The following is a 26,745-nucleotide window of genomic DNA, read 5'->3' on the forward strand; positions in this document are numbered from 1 at the left end:
GTTTTCATTGAGTTATTGTATTTTTTTTTTAGTCTCTATGACATTTTTTCCACTCTTTATTTAGTACCTTCTACATTCTTTGGACTTTGTTGTTCTTTTACTAGTTATTTTATGTGTGAGGTTAGATGGTTTATTTGAGAATCTTTTTCTTGAGGTACATCTGTATTGCTATGAATTTCTCTAGAGCTGTTTTTACTGTGTCTTCTAGATTTCAGGTTTTGTGGTCATCGTTTTTTGTTTGAAGATAACTTTTGATTTCTTCTTTGATCGCATCATATGCCATTAATTGTTTTGTAATATATTAGTTAGCTTTCATGTGTTTGTGTGTCTTTCAGTCTTTTTCTTGTAATTGATTTCTATTTTCATGCTATCATGGTCAGAGAAGATATTTGATATGATTCTGATCTTCTTGAATTTATTAAGACTTGTTTTGTGTCCTAACATGTGATCTATCCTAGAGAATGTTCCATGTGCACTAGAAAAGAATGTATATTCTTCTGCTTTGGAGTGAAATGCTCTGTAAATATCAATTAAACCCATCTGATCTACCATGTTGTTTAAGGCTACTGTTTCCTTTTCAATTTTTGTCTTTAAGGTCATTCCTTTTATGTCAATGGGATGTTAAAATCCCCTACTATGACTATATTACTGTTGATCTCTCCCTTTATGTCCATCAAGATTTTCTTTATATGTGTAAAAACATATAAGAAACTTTATATGTTCTCCACTTTATTCTCTATGCCCATGTTTTTTTAATCTATCTATCCATCTGTCTATCTTTTTCCTGCCTTTTTATTAAAGAAGACCCTTGTAATACTGGTTTGGTGGTAATGAACTTCTTTAGTTTTCTGTTTTTGGTTTGGGAAGTTCTTTATTTTAAATGATAGTCATGCTGGGTAGAGTAGTCTTGGTTGTAGGTCCTTTCTCTTCATCACTTTGAATATTTCATGCCAATCTCTTCTGGCCTGAAGTGTTTCTATTGAAAAATCAGTTAACAACCTTATGGAAGCGCCCTTGTAGATAACTGTCTTTCCCTTGCCTCTCTTAAGATTCTCTCTTTATCTTTAACCTTTTCTATTTTAATTATGATGTGTCTTGTTGTGAGCCTCTCTGGGTTCATCTTGTTTGGGACTCTTTGTGCTTCTTGGACTTGTGTTTCCTTTTCCTTCACCAGATTGGGGAATTTTTCAGCCATTATTTCTTTAAACACATTTTTGATCCATTGCTCTGTCTTCTCTTTCTGGTACTCTTATGATATGGATGTTGTTATGCTTGATGTTGTCCTAGAGTTCTCTTAGACTTGCCTCATTGTTTTAAATTCTCCTTTTTTTCCTACTCTGCTAGGGTGTTTTCTGTTATCTTGTCCTCTCAATCAGGGGTCTCCAACCCCTGGACCACAGACTGGTACCTGTTTGTGGCCTGTTAGGAACTGGGCTGCACGGCAGGAGGTGAATAGCAGGTAAGTAAGTGAAGCTTTGCTTGCATTACTGCCTGAGCTCCACCTCCCCTCTGTCCTCCTGCCCCCCATAGGAAAACTGTCTTCTCCAAAATTGTTCCCTGGTGCCAAAAATGTTGGGGACCACTGGTCTAAACCACTGATTTGATCCTCTTCTTCATCTAGCTTGCTGTTAGATGCATTCTTCATTTCAGATGTTATGTTATTCACTCTTGACTGGTGCTTTTTTATGGTTTTCATGCTTACCATCTCTTTGTTTAAGTTCTCCCTGAGATCATCCATTCTTTCTGTAACATCCTTGAGCATCTTTATAACCATTGTTTTGAACCCTGCATCTGGTACCTTGATTCCTTCCATTTCATCTAATTCTTTATTGGGGGATTTCTCTTGTTCTTTCACTTAGGGCATGTTTCTTTGTCTCCCTGTTTTGTCTACCTTTGTGTGTTTTTCTCTGTGTATTAGGTAGATCTTCTATGACTCCCAAATTTGATATGGTGGTTTTATGCTGTAAGTATCTTGTGGGGCTCATGGTGCAATTTTCCAGATCACCTCAGCAAGGTGCTCCTGAAATGTCTCTTGTGTAAGTTATGTTTGCCCTTTTGTTGCCCTTGGGACTACAGTTGGGTCTTGAATGTTGTTGACATGTTTATGGATAGGCTTAACCCTCAGGTTGGCTGACTGTAAGGATATACTTTGATCACAGTGTAAGCTGCTCTGTGGTCACTGCCTCCTGACTCATCTGCCTTTGGGATGCCACTTTTGGAGTTAGTTGGGTCAAGCTCTGGTGCAGTCTGAAAGCTTCCACAGGTTGTGTTGGTTCTGGGCCCACTTTGGCAGGATTCCAGTTCAGGTTGATGTCAGATGCTGCCTATAACTGGCATTGGGTTTCCTGTCTGGAGCTACCATGCAATTCACTGTTTGTAGCTGCCTCTACTAGGTGTGTGTGGGAAGTGCCAAGCTATGTATAAGAATCAGCTTACTCCAGCTCTGAGCCAGGGGCAGATTAGTAAAAGGTCTAAGGCACACTGAGGTTTACCATCTCCTGTCAGCCACCCTGCCACTCCCTGAGGTTGCCTGGTCTTTCTCTACAACCTTCCATGTAAACACTATAGAGTGGGCCCAGGCTGGCCACAACCCACAAACAATTCCATAAGACATGAACTTGATAAGGTGGGAAAACTGATGTTAGGAAGATGGGGCTAGTGAACCTCCTGCTTGGGGGCAGCAAAGTCAGGCACTCAATAGGAAAAAAATGGTCCCTGCACCAGAGCCATACCACTCAGTCTCTGCCCGAGTCTCTAACCTTAGCTCCTCCAGGAGTGTACCACAAGTTCAGTATGGAACAGCCATCCAGTTCCTCTGCATGAACAAGCTCAGCAGGGCAGGGCCTCTGGGCATCAAAGGAAAAGGTCAAATGAGTCTCCCATGGAGAAGTGTTGTTAGCTGACCTCACAGTGGGGATAAGATTGCCTCCCCCTGAGCATAGAATGGAGTAAAAATAGCCTCTTCAACAAATGGTGTTAGGAAACCTTGGCAGCTATATGCAAAAAAAAAAGAAAGAAAGAAAGAAAGAAACTCTACCACCAATTTACACCACACACAAAAATAAACTCAAAATGGATAAAACACTTAAATGTAAGTCACAACACCATAAAAGTCCTAGAGAAGAATGTAGGCAGGAAAATCTCAGACATTCCACACAGCAATGTGTTCACTGATATGTCCCCTAGAGCAAGGGACATAAAGGAAAGAATGAACAAATGGGATCTCATCAAAATAAAAAGCTTCTGCATGGCTAAAGAAAACCAGCAAAATGTAAAGGGAACCAACCATATAGGAAAATATAGTTGCTAATGATACCTCAGACAAGGGCCTGATCTCCAAAGTATATAAAGAACTCACATGACTCCACTCCAGGAAGACAAACAACCCAATTAAGAAATGGGCAAAGGACCTGAACAGACAGTTTTCCAAGGGGAAAATACAGAGGGCCCAGAGACATATGAAAGGATGCTCAGCATCACTAGCCATCAGAGAGATGCAAATTAAAACCACAATGAAATACCACTTCACATGCGCAGAACATCTATCATAAACAAATGAACAAACAAGTTCTGGCAAGGTTGTGGACAAAGAGGAACCCCAGTACACTGTTGGTGAGAATTCACACTAGTGCAGCCACTATGGAAAACAGTATGGAATTCCCTGAGAAAACTAAAAATGGAACCACCCTTTGACCTGGCAATTCCACTGCTGGAATTATACCCTAAGAATTCTGAAACACCAATTCAAAAGAATCTATGCACCTCAGTGTTCATACCAGTACAATTTATAATAGTAAAGTGCTGGAAATAGCCTAAGTGACCACCAGTAAATGAATGGATAAAAAAAACTGTGGTGGAGAACCAAGATGGCGGTGTAGGTGAACACACTGCGCCTCCTCGCACAACCAGAACTGACGGAAAATCGAACAGCAAGGAAGTCCGACACCAAGTAGATAAAAAATAAACATTCATCCAGACTGGTAGGAGGGGCAGAGACGGGCACCAGGGTGGAGAGGACTAGAGTTGCCGTGGCAGGACCGAGACTGGCGGAGTGTGGGACGAACGCGGCAGGCAGTCTGACCACTGACAGACCCTGCGGCCCCACATTTGTGCACAGATAAACCGTACAAACGGAGGGGAGCAAAGCAGACTGTGCAAACCAGGGCTCCAGCTCGGGAAGGGGGGCGGGGAAGCCTCAAACCTCTGATTGAAAATGCCCATGGGGGTTGGGGCGGCAGCAGGAGAGACTCCCAGCCTCACAGGAGAGGTTGTTGGAGAGACCCACAGGGGCCTAGAGTGTGCACAAGCCCACCCACTCGGGAACCAGCACCAGAGGGGCCCAATTTGATTGTGGGAAGCAGAGGGAGTGGCTGAAACCCGGTGAAGAGTGGAGCGGATGCCATTGCTCCCTCTCGGCCCCTCCCCCACGTACAGCATCACAGTGCAGCAACCAGCATTACCCCGCCCCGGTGAATACCTAAGGCTCCGCCCCTTAAAGCAACAGACTTGTCAAGACAAAAAAAAATAAAATTGCCCAAATGACAGAACACTTCAAAGCTCCAGAAATAATTCAACTAAGCGAGGAAGAGATAGCCAACCTATCGGATGCACAGTTCAAAACATTGGTTATTAAGACGCTCACAGAATTGGTTGAATTTGTTCGAAAAGTACATGAAAAAATGAAGCCTATGCCAAGAGAAACAAAGGAAAATGTACAGGGAACCAATAGTGATGGGAAGGAAACTGGGACTCAAATCAATGGTGTGGACCAGAAGGAAGAAAGAAACATCCAACCAGAAAAGAAAGAAGCAACAAGAATTCGGAAAAATGAGGAGAGGCTTAGGAACCTCCAGGACATCTTGAAATGTTCCAACATCTGAATTATAGGGGTGCCAGAAGGAGAAGAGGAAGAACAAAAAAATGAAAACTTATTTGAACAAATAATGAAGGAGAACTTCCCTAATCTGGCAAAGGAAATAGACTTCCGGGAAGTCCAGGAAGCTCAGAGAGTCCCAAAGAAGCTGGAACCAAGGAGGAACACACCAAGGCACATCATCACTACATTACCCAAGATTAAAAATAAGGAGAGAATCTTAGAAGCAGCAAGGGAAAAGAACACAGTTACCTACAAAGGGGTTCCCATAAGACTGTCAGCTGATTTCTCCAAAGAGACCTTACAGGCAAGAAGGGGCTGGAAAGGAGTATTCCAAGTTATGAAAGGCAAGGGCCTACATTCAAGATTACTGTATCAAGCAAAGCTATCATTTAGAATGGAAGGGCAGATAAAGTGCTTCTCAGATAAGGTCAAGTTAAAGGAGTTCATCATCACCAAGCCATTATTATATGAAATGTTAAAGGGACTTACCTAAGAAAAAGAAGATAAAAAATATGAACAGTAAAAATGACAGCAAACTCACAGTTATAAACAACCACACCTAAAACCAAAACAAAAGCAAACTAAGCAAACAACTAGAACAGGAACAGAACCACAGAAATGGATATCACATGGAGGGTTATCAATAGGGGATTGGGAGGGGGAGAGAGGGGGGAAAGGTACAGAAAATAAATAGCATAAATGATAGGTGGAAAATAGACAGGAGAGGGGTAAGAATAGTATAGGAAATGTAGAAACCAAGGAACTTATTAGTATGACCCATGGACATGAACTATAGGGGGGGAATGTGGGAGGGGGGGTGGGCAGGATGGAGTTGAGTGAAGGGGTGGAAAAGGGACAACTGTAATAGCATAATCAATAAATATATTTAAAAAAAGAAAAGGCTGATCACATTCACAAATTGCATTGTAAAAACAAAAAAACAAAAAACCAAAAAAAAAAACTGTGGTACATTTGCACAATAGAATACTATGCAGTGGCAAGAAAGGAGCTCCTACCCTTCACAGCAGCATGGATCAAACTGGAGAGTATTATGCTAAGTGAACTAAGCCAGGTGGTGAAAGGCAAATACCATATGATCTCACCTATAAGTGAACCTAATCAACAAAACAAACAAGCGAGCAAAATAGAACCAGAGATGTGGAAATAAAGAACAAAATGACAGTAACCAGAGCGGAGGAGGAGATAACGGGGAAAAGAAGGGGAAGGGTCATCAAGGAACATGTATAAAGGACCCATGGACAAAGACAACAGTGAGGTTGAGAATTGAATGTGGGAGGCGGGGGTGGGTAGGGCAGGAGAGAGTAAGGGGGGGAGGAGTGGGGACAACTGTAATTGAGGAACAATAAAAAATCATTCTAAAAAAATCATTCAAAAAAGAATTGCCTTCCCCCTAAACCCCGCAGCCATAGCCACACAACCTAGTGCCCATCTGAGTCCTGGACAAGAACCTCCCAGGGAGATGTGCTCCAAAGTTCCCAGCTCTGCACAGCACTCTGATCCCTCTGATAGACTCAGCTCAGTTGGGCTGGGGCCATGGGAATTTGGTAGGACAGGTCAAAAGAGTCTCCTGTTGGGGATGTGGTATGGGCTGAGCTCACAGGAGAAATAACAATGCTGAGCTATGATTTTTAATGCCATTGAGGACACCCATGTCAATTTTCACTTAGCCTCAGTCACCCACTGGTCTGCATATCCATTTCTCTTGGGCCTAGTTTTGTGACCTAAGCCCCAGGGCCAAGACCCAGAGAAACTTCCTCTCCAGGCCCCACAGAGCCTAGCTGGTTCCAGGCCTCTGAGATCAGCCAAGTTTGGTGTGAGACAGAGCATCTGGGAGGGCATGAGCTTCCTGTCAGAGGATGTATTAAGTTGAGGCCGGATGGCACTTGTCTGAAATGGCTTAGGGCTGTGGCAGAGGGATCTGGAGTCTTGCACTCTGCCATCTGGGCTTCCAGATGCCCCAGGCCTGCAGAAAAAGATCATCCCAGCCCACCAGAGAGGGAATGGGCAGCCCCCATCCCTGCTGGCCTAGCCATACCCTGACCCCTTGCCCATCAGCCCTCACCATGAATCAGTGGAAGCCACAGAAGAAGCAGCAATAACCTCAGGCTCGAGAAGGCCCTTCAGATCTAGTCTGATCTAATCTACTCTGCAGGGCAAGGATCAACACACCCTCCCCAACACCTGACCCCAGCTGTGCAGCCCAGGGAACCCAGGCCTTACCTCACACATACCATGTTTCCTTTATGTGGAGTCCCCTTACCCTCTATGCTTTGGGGCACCACCTCTTCTCAAGGTCCCACTAGTGCTTTCCTCTCTCCTTTCTGTTTCTTCCTCTATCAGGAGTCCCTCTTTTTTCAGTCCACCTTGCTCTCCCTCCATCTATCAGCCACTGGCACCCTTGCCTGCCCAGAGCTGGGGGCTCTTCATAGTCCCAGTGCCCAGTGTAGGGTCAGGCAGACACTATCCTGAGGAGTGAAATGGGCTCCACTCCTGTTGGAGCTTCAGGAGTTGAGGCACAAGAAACTGGAGGGTCTGGAATATGGGAATCCCATAGGCAGTTAGTAAGCTGAGCTTCAGAATGACCAGAGGAGATTGTGTTTGGGCTAAATTTGGGGACCATGAGGAAGAAAATCAGTGACAGAGATAGGGCAGGGCTGGTATAAGGGATCCTGGTCCTGGGGAGGAGGGGCTGGAGTAAGGTGTCCCAGGAAGGGAGTGTTGGAGGGTGCCAGCATGTCCTTGAGAACTGACAAAGCCAGACCAACCCCGTCTAGGATTGTGGGAGGAAGGGCAAGAGAGAACAATTTCCAAGGTCCAAGGAACCTAGGAGGGAAGGTTTAGAGCAGCAGAGTGGATGTGGCCATGGGGCACCTTATGGGAGGATCCAGAGTTCTTGGACCCAGGATCCAGTGTGGTAAGGACAGGGTAGAGCTAAGCCCAGAGGATGTCTGCAATTGGGCAGAGGAAGAGGGAGGGTTGGGCAGATGAAGAGGGTGCCCACCTCCCTATAGAATTCTTCACAGAGTGCGGCATGTCCCTTCTAGGAACACACAAAGGAGTTCTTAGATTGGAAACATGTCCTGAAGCCACAGTCAAGAAAAATATAGGACTGAAAAAAAAGAAAAAAAAAGAAAAAAGTTCCTCAGAAAGTGTCCTTATTCACATCTGCCATGAGCCTCAGTCCCCTCCTTTTCAAAGAACCCCCACCGCACACAGCTCCTGGAAACCCCAGGAGGAGCAGAGTGAAGACATTGATAAACTTTACCAGAGCTTAAAGCACAGCCATCAGGAGAAACCCACCACCAACTGTCTGTGTGATGTGGGCCACAAACACCTGGGTGGAAGATAAACTTGGGGTCCCAGTTCTCAGCTATGAATTACAGAACATTTGGGGGGATTATAGTTAGGTTATTTAAAAAGTAAAGAGCAGGAAGTAGGACTCTTTTTTTTTCCAGACTTACAGGTGAAATAAATTACCTTTTGAGCAAAGATACTGATCCCCATACACACTGTGGTAACCCATCTGTGAACAGGCACTGGATAGTCTGTGATCCTGTGGGCACTGTGAGGGTAATGTGACCATCCCCATGTGTCTCTACCAGCTGGGTGTACAGAGCAGTGAGACCCCTGATGGCTACCACAGGCAGCCATGCAGTTTTCTTAAATTTTAAAAAGAGGGGGGAAAGAAATATAAATTTTCCACTTTACTATACAAAATAGGTCAGAATTGTCACCCACTGATAAAAAAAATTCCCTTTGGCAATCAGAAAAGGTATTATTGGTATACACATACACGCGAGGTATCACTGATGCTAGACAACACTCTAGAACATTCTAGAATAGCATTCTAGAACAAACTCTCCCTCTTCAGAGTGAAAAGACACATGTAACAATGTTGAGGCAGTCTTACACACTTATTAAAACAACTAGACTGCATGGAAATGCTAAGCTGCCATGCTGGCCTGCTGAGCTCACATTGGGAGTGTTGTGTGGCTCTGTCAGCACCTGACCCACTCAACCAGACAGCCCGAGATAGCATGCTAGTGGGTGTGAGATGCTCATGTTTAGTCCATGTCAGGCATGTGGACCCTGTTCTTACAACCAGCAGGTGGCCAGGGTGATGGCTCCATTTTATTGGGGAAAAGTTGATACCCACAGAGCCAGGACCTCTTCTCTGCTCCTTCCTACAAACTCCAGCACATCTGCTGTTTGGTAAATGCTGTTTGTGGGAGATGAGGAGGAATTGCAATCTTGAAATAACACTGGCTGAAGATCAGGCCCAGACTGCTGGGCCAACAGGCAGACAATTAATTATAAGGATCCCTCTTTGAGCCAGCGAGGGCCTGGACAGGCCGGGTGTTTACATGCATGCTCGTCTGTTTGGGGCCTGCAAATCCATGTCAGATGTTAATGGAACAGCATCATTTTTCTGCCGAGGTGGCATCCCCAGGGATGTTTGGATGAGGCGGCCGGCAGGACTCAGCCTGGGAAAGGCGGACTGGCAGCTAAGGAGGGAGGCCATTTGTCAGGATGTGCAACAGCCTGGCCTGGACTCCATTCCTGCCATCACTCCTCTTCAGAGTGGCTGGCCCACCTAGCATCTCTGTCCACTGAGTTCGGGGGACACAAAACTGAATTGTGAAAAGTAAGGATTCTCTTCAAAATATGAGGAGATCACACACTGGAAGTGAGTGAACATTTTATTTTTATTATTTTTAATATATTTTATTGATTATGCTATTACAGTTGTCCCTTTTCCACCCCTTCACTCCAATCCATCCTACCCACCCCCACCCTCCCACATTCCCCCCCTATAGTTCATGTCCATGGGTCATACTTATAAGTTCTTTGGCTTCTACATTTCCTATACTATTCTTACCCTCCCCCTGTCTATTTTCTACCTACCATTTATGCTACTTATTCTCTGTGCCTTTTCCCCCTCTCTCCCCCTCCCACTCCCCTGTTGATAACCCTCCATGTGATATCCATTTCTGTGGTTCTGTTCCTGTTCTAGTTGTTTGCTTAGTTTGCTTTTGTTTTTGTTTTAGGTGTGGTTGTTAATAACTGTGAGTTTGCTGTCATTTTTACTGTTCCTATTTTTTATCTTCTTTTTCTTAGATAAATTCCTTTAACATTTCATAGAATAAGGGCTTGGTGAGGATGAACTCCTTTAACTTGACCTTATCTGAGAAGCACTTTATCTGCCCTTCCATTCTAAATGAAAGCTTTGCTTGATACAGTAATCTTGGATGTAGGTCCTTGCCTTTCATGACTTGGAATACTTCTTTCCCACCCTTTCTTGCCTGTAAGGTCTCTTTGGAGAAATCCGCTGACAGTCTTATGGGAAGATAGGTAACTGTGTCCTTTTCTCTTGCTGCTTCTAAGATTCTCTCCTTATCTTGAATATTGGGTAATGCAATGATGATGTGCCTTGGTGTGTTCCTCCTTGGTTCCAGCTTCTTTGGGACTCTCTGAGCTTCCTGGACTTCTTGGAAGTCTTTTTCCTTTGTCAGATTAGGGAAGTTCTCCTTCATTATTTTTTCAAATAAAATTTCAATTTCTTGCTCTTTCTCTTTTCCTTCTGGTACCCCTATGATTCGGATTTTGGAACATTTAAAGATGTCCTGGAGGTTCCTAATCCTCTCCTTATTTTTTTGAATTCTTGTTTCTTCATTCTTCTCTGGTTGGATATTTCTTTCTTCCTTCTGGTCCACACCATTGATTTGAGTCCCAGTTTCCTTCCCATCACTATTGGTTCCCTGTACATTTTCCTTTGTTTCTCTTAACATAGCCTTCATTTTTTCGTGTAATTTGTGGCCAAATTCAACCAATTCTGTGAGCTTCCTGATTGCCAGTGTTTTGAAATGTGCATCTGATAGGTTGGCTATCTCTTTGTTGCTTAGTTGTATTTTTTCTGGAGCTTTTATCTGTTCTTTCATTTGGACCTTTTTTTTTTTTTGTCTTGGTGCACCTGTTATGAAAAGGGGCGGAGCCTTAGGTATTCACCAGGGCGGGGCCACGTGGCTGCACTGTGAAGCTGTATGTTGGGGAGGGGTCTGAGAGGGAGCAAAGATGCTTGCTCCACTCTCTGCTGGTTTTCAGCCACTCCTTCTGCTACCCACAATCAAATTTGGCCCTTCTGGTGCTGCTTCCCAAGTGGGTGGGTTTGTGTATGTTCTAGAACCCTGTGGGTCTCTCCAATGAACTCTCCTGTGAGGCTGGAAGTTTCTCCTGCTGCTGCCCCAACTCCCACAGGTGTTTTCAATCAGTGGTTTGAGGCTTTATTTCCCCATGCTGGAACTCTGGGTTGCGAGGTCTGTCACCCTGTCCACCAGCTTCTGCCTTGCTGGCCAGTTGCAGCTTTGCCCACCCTGCTCCACAATCTGCCACCCCACTGGGTCTGCCAGCTGCCGCCTTGCCATGAGTGCTCTCCACCTGGCTGCCTGTCTCCACCCCTCCTACCAGTCTGGATGAATGTTTCTTCTTTATCTCCTTGGTTATCGGACTTCCACACAGTTCAATTTTCTGTCAGTTCTGGTTGTTTTTTGTTTTTAAATTGTTGTTTTCCTTCTTTTGGTTGTGTGAGGATGCACAGTGTGTCTACCTATGCCTCCATCTTGGCCGGAAGTCTGAGTAGACATTTTATTGAGCATCGATACAACCAAACACACTGTGGGGAGCAGCCTTATACCCCAGCACCTCAGGGTGTAGAGCTCCATTGAAGACCTCTCACGCCAGGCCTGGCTTCCTGAGGCAGGGCTCTGTCCTGCTGTGACCTACCCCCTAGGTGGGCAGTCCTCTGCCAGCCATGGTAGAAAGGATGGGGACCAGGCTGGGTGGGATGAGCTGCCACCCTCAGCTCCAACTGGGGCCTCCCACCCATCCTTCTTTTTATTACCAAGAAGGCAGGCAGCAGAAGAGGCCCAGAGAGGGGAAGAGACCTGCCAGAGATCACACTGTGACTAGGTCCTTAGGGAAGTCTGGGGAAAAGGGGAAGTGCCCCAGCAGAGGACCAAATGGGAACACAGGCCTGCAGGGAAGAGCTGGCCAGAAGGCACTTCTGTGTGGGGTTGGGACCACCACCTACTAGCTCTGCAGATGAGGAAACAGGTCAAACAGCCAACCTGGGCAGGAGCCAACCTAGAGCTCCTTGGGCTGCCAATACAGCCACTTACGCCAGGGTGGATAGCCTAAATACCCTGCCCAGCACACAATACGCATTCAGAAAATGTGGTAACTGGCAGCGTAGTCACTACACAAACCTGTGAAATTTAGCACTTCTGTCTAATGCCTTTGACATGAGTTGTATGCACCATTATCATTGGGAGTTAATGATAAGGAGACTTGCTCATAAGGCTGGGAACACAGCCTAGATTTTACATCAGCAGTATCTTTTTTTAAACTCTTGGTGGGAAGCCCTCTGGACTCTCCCACACCCTGTCCAGACTGTCAGTGCCATAGACAGTGTAGCTATGTGTTCTGCACAAAACCTGCCTCAGTGTCCACAACTGCAAGAGCGTTCCTTGCTCAGGACTGTGAATAGACGTGGGAGGTGCAGGGCCCAGCAGAGAAGTAGTGGAGACAGATGGTGGGCTCGAGGGCCTCTGTGCAGTGGGAAAAGGGAAACCCCTGGGATGGAGAAGTGAGACTGGCAAAGGGATGCTGCCTTTTAGAAAAGCTCCAAGTGCCGCGGTATGTCCTGCCTAGACTGTTGCCCTGCTGCTCCTCACCAACCCCTGCCCTGGACTCAGCCCCTCACTCCAGCTGTCTCCTCAAAAACAGGCATGTCATCTTGTGCCCACTTCAGGGCCTTTGCACAGCAAGTCTCTTCTCTCTGCTCTGGCACAGCTCCTTCTCTTGGGGCCTTGGGGAGCTGCCCTCCTGGCCACATTCTATGAAAAGGTCTCTCTGTGGGTCTGCTTCATAAGCTCAAGGGCCCTGGAGCTGGCCTGCCTTGTCTTAAACCCCAACTCCACCAGCTATGAGACTCTGTGCCTCAGTTTCTCCATTAGCAAGATAGAGTGGCTCAGCACTAACACAGATCCTGGCACATTTGGCACTTACATTTTTCAGGACAAAGCTGATATGATTGTTACCATCTCCTTACCAGCACTCCCAGTCGCTGATAACTTTATTTCTCAGCTTCCTCCCTCCCTCCAGCCTGCCCAACACCAGGCACAAAATGAGCTCTGGTGGCTGCCTTCCCAGGACTGCCCGTTCCTGGCCCTCCCTTGCCCCCTACTGGTCACTCTCAGTATTACCCCAGGGGCCCAGCGGGACCCTTTCCTACAGGTTCTGGGACTGGATGTGTCCATCCATACAGGGGGGACATGCAAAACAGACCAGGCTACACACAGTGCTGAGTTTCCCACCCATACAGAGACCACAGGAATGTGCTGATGGAGCACAGGACAAGAGGCAGAGGGAGACCCCAGAAGCAGTGGCTCTCGTCTTCAGCCCTCTCCCAGTAAGCTGCACCCCAAGCTGGACCTGCTCACTAGCCTGCAGGGCCTCCACAGGGCCTGCCACGTCCCCACTGTGTGGACGTCCTCAGTCTGCACTGAGCCAGTCCTGGCCTCACCTTGCACCTTCTTAGCACCCTGAAGCCTGACCACCTGCCTCAGGGCCTTTGCTTGTGTTGCTGAAGACACTCTCATCTCCCATGGGTGGCTCCTGGGACCTCTCAGATCCCCTTCTATCTAGGGTGTGAAAGGACACCACATGTCCTATCCAAGGGAGCAGGTGATGGTAGGGGTCCCAGAGCTGGCATGGCTGGGCTGCTCATGAGGTACAGGGCAGTGGGCCCTCTGATGAGCTCGGTGTCCTCCCCAGCAAAGTGGGCTTGTCGGCTTTGATGAAGGCTCTGGAAGATTCTCAACAATGCAGCACACAGTAGGTGATCAGAAAATGACTCAGCTGAGCTTTGGAAAGCTGGATTAATGGCCATTTGTGTGATGTTCAGTGCACAGGATGCAGTTGCACACGTGTCACCGTCAGCCAGAACCTGTGCATCTCTGAGGCCTAACACGCAGGTCTTCATGTTTTCTCTGCAAAGTCCTCTGCTGGGCAGGCGACTCTTGCAGTGGGAACTCCAAGACACCAACTATTGGCATCCTGTGGCCCCTGGGGCAACCTCATCGTTCACCACTTGCCCCCAGGGGGCTGTGAAATGATGACGGTCAAGGGATGCTGTAGCACTTCAGGCTCCTCCACCCTTGAGGTTCACTGGCATTGTCAGGACACTGGTGAGCCAGGCTGGTGAGTAGGGCCTGGGGGGAGTGAGAGGGTCTTGGTTCTGAGCCTTCAGGGCCTCTTGCCCTGTTGCTGTAAGTGTGCCATGGACCTGCCATGTTGGGGACACAGCTCTCATAAGGCTCTGGATTTAATTCTGAGACTTTGAGAGTGGTCTGTGCACATGATGGGTCCATGGTACCTTGAGAAAGCCCCAGAGGAGCGGCTTCTCCATGTGGTTCATGGAAGCCAGTGGTGAAGACCAAGATGAAGGTATGGCTTGAACTGAATAAACTCCTCTGGGGGGCCTTGGTGGATGGGCTTGCCAGGCCCCCAAGGCTGGCACCCAGCCTGCCCTTTGAATGGGACCACTCTCAGGGAGGAAGGAGTTGGAGCTCAGTTTATTCACCCATGGGCTGAGCTGGGAGCTCACTCAGCAACCACCTTCCCAGTTCACTGGCATGGGGGTTCTCAGCCCTGAACTGAGAGAAGACCTGGGCCCCTTACTGCCCCATCACAGGCATACTCAGAGACATGTCTCAGGTCTTTGCACAGACACATCCAAATACCTTGTACATGGGGCCATAGTGAGGTCCCAAGGCATGACCAGGCCACATGGCACCAGAATTGCATGGGTGCAAACCAGGACAGGGCTTGGAACCAGGGAGACTCTGGGAGGCATCTGGGAGCCTTTCCCTGGGCTTCAGGCCTCCAACTCCCTGACAGCCCTCTGGAGATCCAGAACCAACAGCCAAAGGACCCAAGGAGCACTCAAACAGCTTAGCCTCCAGGACCCAGGCTCAGGGGCCGGCCAGCCTGGGCATGGTGGGGGTCCAGAACTGGGCCTGGAGGGGCTGCAGAGAGCAGCCAAAGGCCAGGCAGGCTACACAGACAGGTTGAGTACCTAGCTTGGGGATGTGAAAGGGCCATACCTCTTGCAGGGGCTGGCAGATGGACTTAAACTGCAGGTACCTGGGGAGAATTTCATGTCCTAGGACTCAGTGATGCCTGAGATACCCAGCAGCCAGGCAGCCCCAGCGCTCCCTTGTAGTGGTCCCTCCATGCAGCTGGTATTTCTTTGGCCTCCTAATCCTTGATCCTCATGGTGCCGGCACTGTGTCTGTGCAGGGAAGTTGGATTCTGCTTTTATTCATTTGCTGTGAATAACATCAGATGTAGACTGAAATCCTGCATCTGTTCCCACGTGCCTGTGGGTGTTGGCCCCATGCTCACTGGACTCAGCTGAGTTGCCCACCTGTGAACCATAAGGTTTTAGAGGCTCTCGAGGATGCTTGGGGCTGAGCCTAGTAAAGCTGGGGTCTCAGAGGCTGCCTGTCCCCAAGGGTCACTTTTGCCCATTCCTACAGGCTAGCTTGGGGTACAGGGCAGTGCATGTGCCCTATAGGCAACCCAAGGAATTTCTAAGGGCAACGCTGGCAGCCCAAGCATGGGCAGGGGGCCTGGCCTGACTGCCCACCCTCACATCCAGCCCTTGGGGTATACAACACCTGACCTCCAAAACGCAGTGCCCTCCAGCCCCACTGAGGACACCCACCACCCTCACTAGCAGGATAGACGGCAGTGAATGAGGCAGAAATGACACAGACATGGTTCTGTACAAAACCTGAAATATTTTTACTCTTTTAAAACTTTGATTTAAGTTGCCTTAGACCTCATGGACTCAATACAAGAGTAATATGAATTGGGAAATAAAACACTTTAATAGTCACGATAAACTTTGTTAGAAATGTACATGTTGCCAAAATAATAAAATTTAAAAATAAGAGAGAACAGTTTGATGGCTGGGTTAGATTATATAAGTGTTCAACAATGACAGGCAAGGAAACCTTCAAAATGCCGGTTGGACTAGTCGGGCCCATGAGCAACGCCTTGCCCATTCTCCAGGCCCAGCGGCTGTGTCCCCCCAAAAGGCTGGGCTAAGGGCCAAGGCCTGCACGAACCTGCCTCTCCGCACGGACGGAACACCCAGGGATGGGCATATAAACAAAGCTCATAAGAAATGTACAAATATAAAAAGCTACAAACATTAATAAATTACAGCATCACAAAACACAGAACACTTCACAAGGTGCTAGTAAAATAACTGTACCCCACCCCCTTCATCAACAAGAAGGAAAGAAAGAGCTGGTATTCAAGTTGAAGATTCATCTTCAAACAAGTCTGAAATAGATCTTTTGTGTACTGTTTGCTTCTGTAAAGACAGATATAAGGCTGCACAGACATCACTTGTTTTTCAGGCAATACTTTAGTCCCTAAAAGAAAAAAAATAACCATAACAATAAAAAAAAAAGAAGAAAAAGGAAAAGCATTGGAAACCCAACTGTTCATCAGACTCGGCAAAAAACTTGTATAAATGTTAATGAAGGACTCTATAGAAAGAAATTCCTAAAGATACTTTTACTCTTATAAAAAAGAAGTTATTTAAAAAGCTATTTACACGCTACATTCTATGAAAAATATGCTTCAGGAAATACATCTAAAATTAAAATACAGGATTGCCTGAGAAACAAATCCAGCCCCTCCATGTCGATGGGCGGACACACAGTCCAGGAACCACCCATGCACTCGACACCAAGTGACAGGTGACAAGACAGAAGTGCCAGGCCCCCCTCATCCTTGGGCCTCCTGGCCACCATCCGCCCCGCCAGCCCCGGGGCAGGGTGCCTTCGCAGACAAGTGCTTTTGGGAGTGTAGCTGGTAGGGCTCAACAGGGCCCACCCATGTGGCTTTGCCTGGGCCCCCGGGGCCCCACATCATAGCTGGGGAACCCACGGAGGCTCCCCTACCCACTAACACACTGACCCTGCTGCCAGCCCCAGTTGTTCCTAAAATGCCCTGGGCATTCAGGGGTTGACACCCACCATCTGGCCTGCCACCTGCCGGCCAGGGAGCCTGGAGGCCCCTCTCCTGGCTAGGCTGAATGCTCTCTGGATGTGTCTGAGAATCACTTGGGAAGAGCTGGGGGTGGGGCACATAAACACCCTGCTTTGTCCTCCTCTTCCTCTCTAGTGTTCTTTGCCTTTTTTTAAGCCTCTGGAGGCTACCAGCCTGTGGCTGGCTCAGACTCGGCCTGGTGAGTGGTTGGCTCACTCCTTCCTCGAAGGACTCGTGCTCCCAGCAGAGCTGCAGAGGCCCTGTAATCACAACCATGCTCAGGGTGCCCTGAAACTGGAATGGTCCTTAAACTGGCAGGGCCAAGTTTCAGGAACTGGTCACTCTAAGCAACTTGAGAAAGGACATCTGTCCATATTGACAAGCTCCGCCTGCTGAAGCAACAGACGCATGCTCATGTGTGGGGAGTAGTGGCTGGGAGGAGGCCAGGCCCTCTCCGCGGTGAGGCAGCATGGCCACCCTCCTGGGGGCTGATGTTGTAGCGGGGCTCCGGGGGTCCTGAGCGGAGCAGAAGGATCCTGGCTTTCCAAACTTTAAAGGAGCAGTTTTCCATTCCGATGAATTTTCAAAATTTTCCCAAGCCTCTGCTTGGCGGTGGCCATGCCCTTTTTTGTACGTTTTCCTGGGGGTAGAAGAAGGGACACAAAAAGGCAGACAGATGTGTGAGAGGGCAAGAGGAGCAGTGTGTGGGGTGGGGAGTCTGCAAACCCTCCTTGACTTCCCCGTCCCATCTGTAAAACGGGCCTGTGACACTAGAACCTGGACACTCTGTACCCCTCTGAAACCACAAATCTTCAACAAAGCTCCCAGCTCAGTGGTTACATGGACAAGGGGACAGTGATGAAGGGGAGGGGCTGAGGCCAGTGTGGGGACAGGCCAGGATAAGGGCATTACTGTGAAGTGAGAACCCTTGCCCCACATCCTGGCAGCAGGGCCATCTGGAGCCACACTAGCTGTGTCCACGACTGGCTGGGTCTCATGGCCAGGGTGAAGGACTCTGCTGGGGGCACAAGTCCTTTGAGGAAGGAGGAGTGAGCCAACCACTCACCAGGCCATGGGGCCAGGGGGATGACAGTGGAGATGCCAACTCACACAGAGGGTCCTGGGTCAGTCACCCAGGGCCCCTCCCAGAGAACCCTTGGCAAACCATTGACCACACCCTGACTCCAAGTTAGGCCCCAAAGCCGAAGCCCTCAGGATCTGAGGAGTTGGACATAACTCTGAGGCCACCAGACTCCCCTGGTGTGTGACCCTGGCTCTCAACCTTGAAAAAGACCATTTCTTTCATACACTGAAAGGTGTGACTGAGTGTGTGGCCACAGACACAAGTGGCTACAGTGGGACAAAGGAAACCTGCGGTCATCTACGGGGACAGTCTGCAAGTCTAAGCTGCTTAGGGCTTAGTACAGGTATAGTACCTTTGGCAGCAGTGTTGTTGGGGGACGATGCGGAGGGCCGCCTCTGTGTGAGGAAGACCCCAGGGGCCATGGGCTGTGAGGCACGACCTGCCTGGGCCCCGGTGAAGGTGCCGGCCACGGTATACTCATGGTCGGCCAGGCTGCTGCTATGTGCCTCGGGTGGAATCTCAGGCGAGCTGCCCTCCTGTGAGGCCTGGCTGCTGGCGGTGCTGGTGGAGGCCGTGCTGGTGGAGGCAGGGGTGGTGGAGGATGGGGTGGTGGAGGCCGAGGTGGTGGAGGTCGAGGTGGTGGAGGCCGAGGTGGTGCTGGCTGAGGTGGTGCTGGCAGAGGCAGAGGTGGAAGTGGTGTTGGGAGCCAGCTTCCTCTTGGAGTTCTTCTTCTTCCTGCCCTTTTGCTCCTCCTTTGAATAAACCACGTGGGCAAGTTAGCCAGCAGGGCTGGGCTGGCCTCAGACACTGGGCTGTCAGAGCAAAGAGCAGCCCTCACGAGCTTGGATTGAGGGCAGGCAGGTCCCTGTGCACAAGAGCTCTCCAGTGGAGCTGAGCTGCAGTGCTACAGGAGCAGAAAGGGCTGGGCCAGTACCTGAGCCCCTCCGAGCAGTGCTGGGGCCCAAGGAAGGACCACCATGCTTCCCTGTGTGTGGTGGGATATCTTAGACACAGGACCAAGTAGGATGTGGTAGTAGTGCTCAGACCCCCACCCCCATCACCCCACTCTGAGCTGCTTTGAGACTCTTAGTTCTAGACTATTCACTTTGGTCCTGCTAACTTCCTCAGGTGCTCAGAAGGGGTAGGACCTGGTCCAGTTGGCACCTGAGAGTCTGAGACCCACTCTTCTGAGGGAGCTGGGACCAGAAGGAGCTGAGGCGGCAAATGAGACCGACAGAGGATGGAACACCCGTCCCCAGCTCCATAAGGATAAGAGGAAAATGCCGGATTGCCAAAGACTGGGGAGGGTCCCCTCAGGAGCTACTGGCCAGGGCTCCCCCTGCACCTAGGAAAACTGGCCTCACCAAGAAGACACCAGTCTGTGTCAGGGGCCCACACCACCAGTTCCCCACTTCCCCACCCCCACTCTTAGGGACTTAGGGGCCTGGAGAAACAGGAGCCAGCAATATTCCAATTTCCCTTAGCCTGTGCCAGCCCCTAGCCTGGGTAGTTTTTGCACAGGATTGGGGGGCCCCCCCTCCTCACCTGCTGGGATAGCTTGGCTGCAGCGGCTGCCAGCCCAGTCTCGATGGAGGCCACTCTGGTCCCTTCTCGAACAGGCCTGTCCTGCCTCGGCACTGATGGGCCAACCCTCGCTTTGGGAAAGAAGGTCAGCCTACCTCAATTGGTCGCTCACCACTGTGGGCACCCCTGTGCTCACCTGGACCCACCCCATTCTGTCCTTAAGTCCCTGGGATGCGTCAAAATGTGGGAGGGTCAGTGAGAGGCCCAACAGGGTAAGGGATCCCACCCAGCAAGACAGGAAAGGGCAGGAGGGGATCACATGAAAAGTGGGCAAGGCCTCCCCCCACTGGCTGCCGCAATGGGAGCCAGGTGAAAAGGTGGCCCTCCCAGGACTGCTCACCAAGGAGAAACTGGGAAGAGGGTACCACACCAGCCCACTCACAGGAGCACCTGGGCTCCAGGTCCCAGGAAGGAAGCAGGCAGGTGACATCCCCTCTGAGCCATGCATATACCCAATGTGCCCATGGTTGCCCTTTCAGGTATGAACAGAGCCCATCCCATCCCAGAACTACCTGTTGGGCTGTAGGGAGCATCATCTGAGGCTTTCCTCTTCTTAGACCGGGACTTGAAAACCGGGCTATCCTCATCAGACTCCAGAGAGGGGTACACTAGAGAGGCAAGGGGAGCAAGGACTGAGCCGCTGGAATAGCTGCATGGGGTGGGCACTGCAGGCAGCTAGCAGACCTGGTAACCAATGTCCTTGGGCCAGCCTCAGGTTGCAGAGTGCCAGGTATAGGGTGCTCCAGAAATCGTCTAGTCCAGGCCTCCTTTCTGTTCAGAGAGGGGCACCTGAACAGCCTCACCCACCCCAGCCTGACTATAGCACCCACTGGACACCCAGCTCTTCTCAGAACATCTCACTCTCTGCTGCTATCAGAAAAGAAAAACATTCATGGAACTAGATGGCTCTGAACACCCCAGCCCTGCCTCAAGGAGTCTCTGAAGGAAGGAGCCTCACATGCGTGCTTCAGGTGAATTGCAGGTGCCACCTCCACCTCCTACACTATAGGCTGGGAACTTCAACCACCAGGACTTGTGGCACCTGAATCCCCAGTACCTACCCTATGCCCAGAAAACGGAACTCATTCCACTGTCCATGAAGTCAGGGAAGGCCCCACAGTGAGGCATGAATGTGTCCACCAGATGGGACAGGGCCAGGCTCACCACCAGAGGGCTATCTAGGCACAGGGGTATGAACACATGGCCCTTGGACTAGCAGGATGGTGCTGAGAGCAGGCCCTACAGCATGGGGGCAGCACACTCACAACCCTGGGTTGTGGTGGGCCTGTGAGAGCAGGTTGTATCCTATGGGGACTGATGCATCCCCAGGCAGCAACTTGCTTCCAACTTCCCTCCCATGAGGCTGACAACAGCTCCTCCAGAGCCTGGAACCTGGAGGGGCCATGTTGGGGATTAAGGGGCCATAGTCCCTGGGAGGAGACCCATGACCCAGCCCCCAGCCCATTGCCCACCTCAGACACAGGCCACAGCGCCACTCTGGACCCACTGCTCCAAATACACATAGACAGACAGGGTAGACGCAGGCTCAGTGCACCTACTAGTGTAAAATGGGGGACAGTCGGCCAGGTCCTCAGAAGACAAAATAATCCACAACCTTCGACCCAGCAATGTCCTTCCCATGTATCACCTGGGACACTGCAGACACAAGCCACACAAACCCCTTGCACACCAACATTCAAAGCAGCATTGTTCACAATCCCCAAAAGGTGGAAATCCTCAAAGTGTCCGTGGGTAGATGAAGGGATAAGCAATGTAGTGTGCCCACACTGTATAACATTATTCAGCCACAAAATGAAGTGCTGACACATGCTACAATGTGGAAGACCCCTGGTGAGTATGCTAATAAAAGCAGCCAGATGCAAAGGCCCAAGCATTGTTAGATACTGTGAACAAGACATATCCAGGATATCTGGAAGACAGAGTAAACCAGTGATTACCAGGGGCTGGGGGCTGGGGGGAATGGGCTGCTTCTAGGTAAGGTAACCTGTTCTCGGATTGGCTGCAGTGATGGTGACGCACCGTCTAAATATACTAAACACCACTGAGCAGCCCACTTTTAAAGGGCAATGTTCATGGTCTGTGAATTATCTCCCACAACAAAGAGCCAGCTCTACTGTCAAAGCTCTCACCATAGTCCGAGTCCTTGAAGCAGGCATCCAGGTGGTCCTGTTCCTCCTCATAATCATCTAGGTCCATGCTGTTCTTGGCTGCCCTCTTCAGAAGCCTCTTGCCTGTGCTCTTGCTACCGGCCCCATTCTTCCGGGTGCTGTGGGCCACCAGCGAGCTGCCCTTCGCCTGGCCAGTGCCCCACGTGGTCTGCAGGCAGGAGTCGGAGGCCTGCAGGTTGGCCATGGATAGCATTCCCTGAATGGCTTCCTGCGTGCTGGGGGAGGCTGGGGGCTGGCTGGAGGCACAGAGATACAGGCACTCAGACCTGGCCCATGGCCCACAGCCCACACATCCTCTCGTCCCGTGATCAGCAGAGGATGTGGGAGGATGGATGGTGGTGGCTGATGACTTCCCCATGGAAGTGGCCATCCACCCCGTTCCCTTATCCTCTGCCCTCACCCTCCACTCCAAAAGGGAGGGTTGGAGGCCTCTGGACAGAGAGACCTAGAGAAGAAACACAGGGAAGGGAAGTGGAAGGAGGGGAGGAGAGGCAGAGGGAGGCTGTTGGCAAAAAGAGGCCCCAAGCCCTCCTCCACTCTAATTGGTTCTCCACTCTAATTGGTACACCTGTGTCCCCCAATGCTGCTCCCCCATCATGGACCCCTGCCCAAAACCACAGGCTAGGTGCTCCTCCCCCAGGACCATCGAGGGCACCCTTCAAACCAGCACCCTGATATGGAGGTATCACAGCACTCTTGCTCCCATGACCCATGCTTTTCCAGGGGACTCACGCTTTCTCCATGACTGTGCTGGCACCTGCAACTACAGTATATCTACACCCACATCTGCACCTATAACTGTATCTACACCTGGACTTAGGCCCACACCTGCATTTATACTGTCACCCGCACCTACACCCTCATCAGTACCTCCATCTACACACCCCCATCAGTACCTCTATCTACATACCCCCCTGCACCTACATCTGCCCCCTACCTGCACCTGCATCTACACTCACACCTGTGCTTTCATCCACGCCCCTACTTATACTTGCATCTGCACCTCCACCTGGCCTGTACCTACACCTCACCTGACAGCCAGAGTTTAGTCCCTCTCAGCCCCAAGATGCCCATGCTGAAATGAGGCCATTTCTCAGTGCCACCTTCCCCTCACTGACCTCTCCCTGCTGACCTCCAGCTCTCAGCAGTACTGCTCCTCAGAACTGGCCTGAGTTTTCCTGACTGTGTCCTTGACTCTGCCCCATGCTTTAGAGCCCCCTTGCTGTCTTCCCTGGCTGCACTGGTTCCCCTCCCTCCTGAAGGACCTTCTCTGGCTTCTGAAATACCTAGTGCAGCCAGCACCACTGCCTGACACCCTGTTATGTGCTGTCCTTATTCTGGAAGGGGCAGATGGGTGGCACCTTCCCACAGAGCCAAGTCCAGAGAAATCTGAACAGTGGGCCCCTTCAGTCTGAGTCCCGGATTCCTCCAGTAGCTTCCCTCCCCTCCTTGTCACTATGGACCCTCCCACAGGGTTCTGCCCAGCCTCCTCAAGTGGGGAGTGGGGGGGTGGAAGCCTTCTCTGCTCCATGCGCTCCTCCTGCCCCACAGCCTGTCCATGCCCCAGCCCACATCTCTCACAGCCAGTACCCCTAGGGCACAGGTGGCAAACATAAGGCCCATGGGCCAAATCCGGCCCTCCACCTTGTTTTATCCAGTGCAGCACCTTGTTTCTTTCTGGCAGCAGCATCGAGCTCCTTGCCCCTAGTTAAGGAGTAGTTACATTTATACAGTCCTAAAATTACATTTGGCCCTTTGAAGGCAACCATGAGGCTGATGTGGCCCCCAGTGAAATGAGTTTGACACCCCTGCCCTAGGAATTCTGTGCATCAGAATCCCTGGGTAGCTTATAAATGCCAATACCCAGGCCCTATTCGGAGATTCTGCACTGGCCTGGGCCCTGGGTACCCCTGCAGCCTGGGCCCTGCCCTGCTCACCTCCCACATTCCCACAAGGCATAGTGCCCAGGCAGGCAGCTCCCAGGGGGCCTGGCCCAGTAGGGCATCTCCCTTCAGGGCCATTTCTGGCCACCACCCAGGACACGACAGCTGATCCAGTCATACCTCTGCATCAGAGCCCAATGGGGGCAGGTGACTCTCCCTCTGCTCCCTGGGCCTCTGGGAGGCAGGCCAGGAGCCTGGCATGGGGTTGGGAGAACCACAGCCCCACTTATCCCTCCTCCTGTCACAGACCTGGGAGTCCCAGGAAGAAGTAGCAGGACTCCCACTCTATGTGTCTGATGTAGAGGCCCACCCTTGCCCACCCCATGTGCTCCCCGACCAGGGTACAAACCTGCCTCAGGGGTGCCGTGACCCCAATGTAGCACTGGAAAGTGTTTGTCCACACGGCCTCACTGGGGGCTCTGCACCATCCTCTCTTACACTGCCCCCGCCCTGCTTACACCTCCACTTCCAAGAAGTATTTGAAGCACATTTAGTAGGAGCATTAAAACAAGAAGGGATCAGGGGTTCCTGCTCAGAAACAAGAGTTTCCCAAGACTGAAGCCAAGAGGGATGGAAAGATGGGGCTTCCACAGAGGACAGTCCCTGAAGTCCCAGGGCCCCCTAGGCAAGTGTGACAGAAGCCGTCCTGCGTGAGGTACTGCTGGGCTCCAGGCCCAGCTGAGGGAGGAGTGATGGGCAGCGCCTCTCTGGGCGATCCTCTTCCAATATCACTTCCCCTGCCCCACCCAAGCCACAGTAGACCAAAGCGTTTGGGGGTTCACTGGAACCAAATGGGATTGTATTCCTAAGCCACAAACAATGGGAAAATCAAGTATAGTCAGACCACCCTGGTTCTTCCGGAACCCCCAGCCGGATCCTCTGTCTGCCCCAGTGCCCACGGCCCCAGCACTGGCCCCACAGCCCCATGACCTGCCCTGTCCACAAAGCATCAGCAAAGGGCTGACCAGATCCTGCTGGGGGCATGCAGCATCTGGCACTATCACTGCTATACCATTGTCACTGATGCTCTCTGAAGCAGGGACAGTTCCCCAGCCCAGCATGGGAGCTAACAAGCCCAAAACTGGCCCTCTACTCTGCACCAGGCTCTTGTAGAGGCTGCAGTATGACCCAGCCCTGAAGGTATAGACTCCTTACCCAGCCTCAGACCATACAGACACCAGACTTCCATAAAGGACAGGAAGGTGGGGGCTAGGACACCCATCTTGAGGGTCCCCTGGAAGTCAGCCACCTACCCATAGCAGCTGAACCTTGAGGTCCAGCTCAGCTGCAACCCAAGAGGGGGGCCATGGAGCCCAGGGCCACTGTCTGGGGCTGCTGTCTGTCCACACCAGGGGCAGATCAAGGAGCAAAGTCTAACCAGTGCACATGGAAAGTAGTACCTTAATCCTCCAATTATCATATCAAAATTCTCTCCGTTCCCCCTAGCAGGAAACACTAAGCAAACCATCCACAAGAAATTGACATATTTTCCTCCATTTTCTTCAGCTGTTTTTTTCCAAATAGCAAGTACTTAAAACAGAGCAAATGGACCATCAAAAACTGACCTATGCTCCAAATGGGAGACTCCAGAGAGGAACTGCTTGTGGCAGGCTGAGGGGGGGTGGTGCGCAGTGTGTGGGCATGTGAGGCAAACCTGTGTGCTCATGCTTGCAGAGCAGTCAGCGGCACATCCACATACCAGTGGCCGTACTTGAGGTGGGCCTCTCCAGGTTAGTCAGGAGCCCAAGCTAAAGCGCTTGTGTTCCCAGCTCCATGTGAATCCTGGGCACCTGCCCGTCTGTCTTCATCCCAGGAGTCTCTTCCTGGACCTTGCAGGAACCCAGGGTGTCTAGGGCTCCTCTCCTGGGTCTGAGCGTCAACCAGTTACTGAGGTGTTGGCCAGTCACTGCTCCTCAGAAAAAGGTACCCCAAAGGGGCATGGAGCCAACCCTGGGCACTGTTGTCCTCCAGGATAGGGGCTCACAGCTAGGCTTTTCCTCCTGGCCAAGGCCCAGGGCACCTCTGCAGTGAACGGCTTAGGTTTTACATCCACAGAAACCACTAAAAGCTGCCCAGGGAACCTGCATCCATTCCCATGAGAGGATATAACACTGCACAAAAAATAGTAATTTGTGAATGAAAACATGGCCATTTGATGAACAAGAGCCTTTTTAATCAAGCCCTAATCCACCTCCTGAGAGTCCCTCTGTCTAAGTTGGGCCTGATGTGTGGCCTCCATGGACTCACACAGCCCTGGGATCTCAATTCTGGAAACAAATTCAGAGGCAAAGAGGAACATGTGGAGGGCAGATGGGGGGGGGGGGGCGGGGAGGGAGGGCACCACGAAGGTCACATGGGCCCTACCTTCCTCAGGCCAAGTCACTCTGGACAGGAAGTCACCACCCCGCATGGTCGTCCTGCCTAGCCGCCACCACCCCCCAACCCCGCCTTGGACTCTGTCATCAGGCAGACAGAGACTCTGTTCCCATCTGCTGCTTTCTAGCAGTGTGACCTCCAGGAGCCGTCTGGGCCTCAGCTTCCTCATGTATGTAGCAGGAGTCTACTGCTGTTTTGAGTACTAGAAGGGGAGCCACCCCCATGGTGACTAAGGTCCCCGAGTGGGAGGCTCCAGGGGGCATAGGCCCCAACTCCTCAGTTCTCTGTCTGTGGTACTTGTAGCAATTCCATGTAAAAAATAATTATTGGCTGAAATGCTTAAAAACAAAATTTAACTGAGATTGAGAGAGAAACAAGCCCCAGCCCTTCATCCAATGCAAAGCCCAGATTAATCCATTTTTCTTGAATCAGGCAATTGAGTTCATCAGGCCTGGGCAGGGAGGGCCACCTGGCCTGAGATGAGCAGACAGACCTTGACCATGTCCGCCCAGAACCTTGGGGCCTCCAAGACAGAACAGCATCCAC

The 26,745-nt window shown here is 50.5% G+C and overlaps 1 protein-coding gene across 2 annotated transcripts in view; it reads right to left on the minus strand.

Annotated features, from left to right (window-relative positions):
- Nucleotides 1-15,745: 15,745 nt before the first annotated feature.
- The window catches only part of PHF2 (PHD finger protein 2), an 83,177-nt gene continuing 72,177 nt past the window's right edge, over nt 15,746-26,745 (minus strand). Inside the window, exons 18-22 of one of the 2 annotated variants that reach the window (XM_053925308.1) lie at nt 21,842-22,116; nt 20,204-20,299; nt 19,653-19,762; nt 18,460-18,859; nt 15,746-16,401 (exon numbers count right to left, since the gene is read on the minus strand). In XM_053925308.1, the coding sequence (XP_053781283.1) occupies nt 16,211-16,401; nt 18,460-18,859; nt 19,653-19,762; nt 20,204-20,299; nt 21,842-22,116 (1,072 nt within the window). In that variant the 3' untranslated portion in view covers nt 15,746-16,210. Of the gene's footprint in view, nt 17,664-18,459; nt 18,860-19,652; nt 19,763-20,203; nt 20,300-21,841; nt 22,117-26,745 lie in introns of both variants that reach the window. The other variant, XM_053925311.2, reaches the window with a different exon arrangement.

The sequence above is a fragment of the Desmodus rotundus genome, chromosome 1 (genome assembly GCF_022682495.2).
Source record: "Desmodus rotundus isolate HL8 chromosome 1, HLdesRot8A.1, whole genome shotgun sequence".
Classification (NCBI taxonomy): Eukaryota; Metazoa; Chordata; class Mammalia; order Chiroptera; family Phyllostomidae; genus Desmodus; species Desmodus rotundus.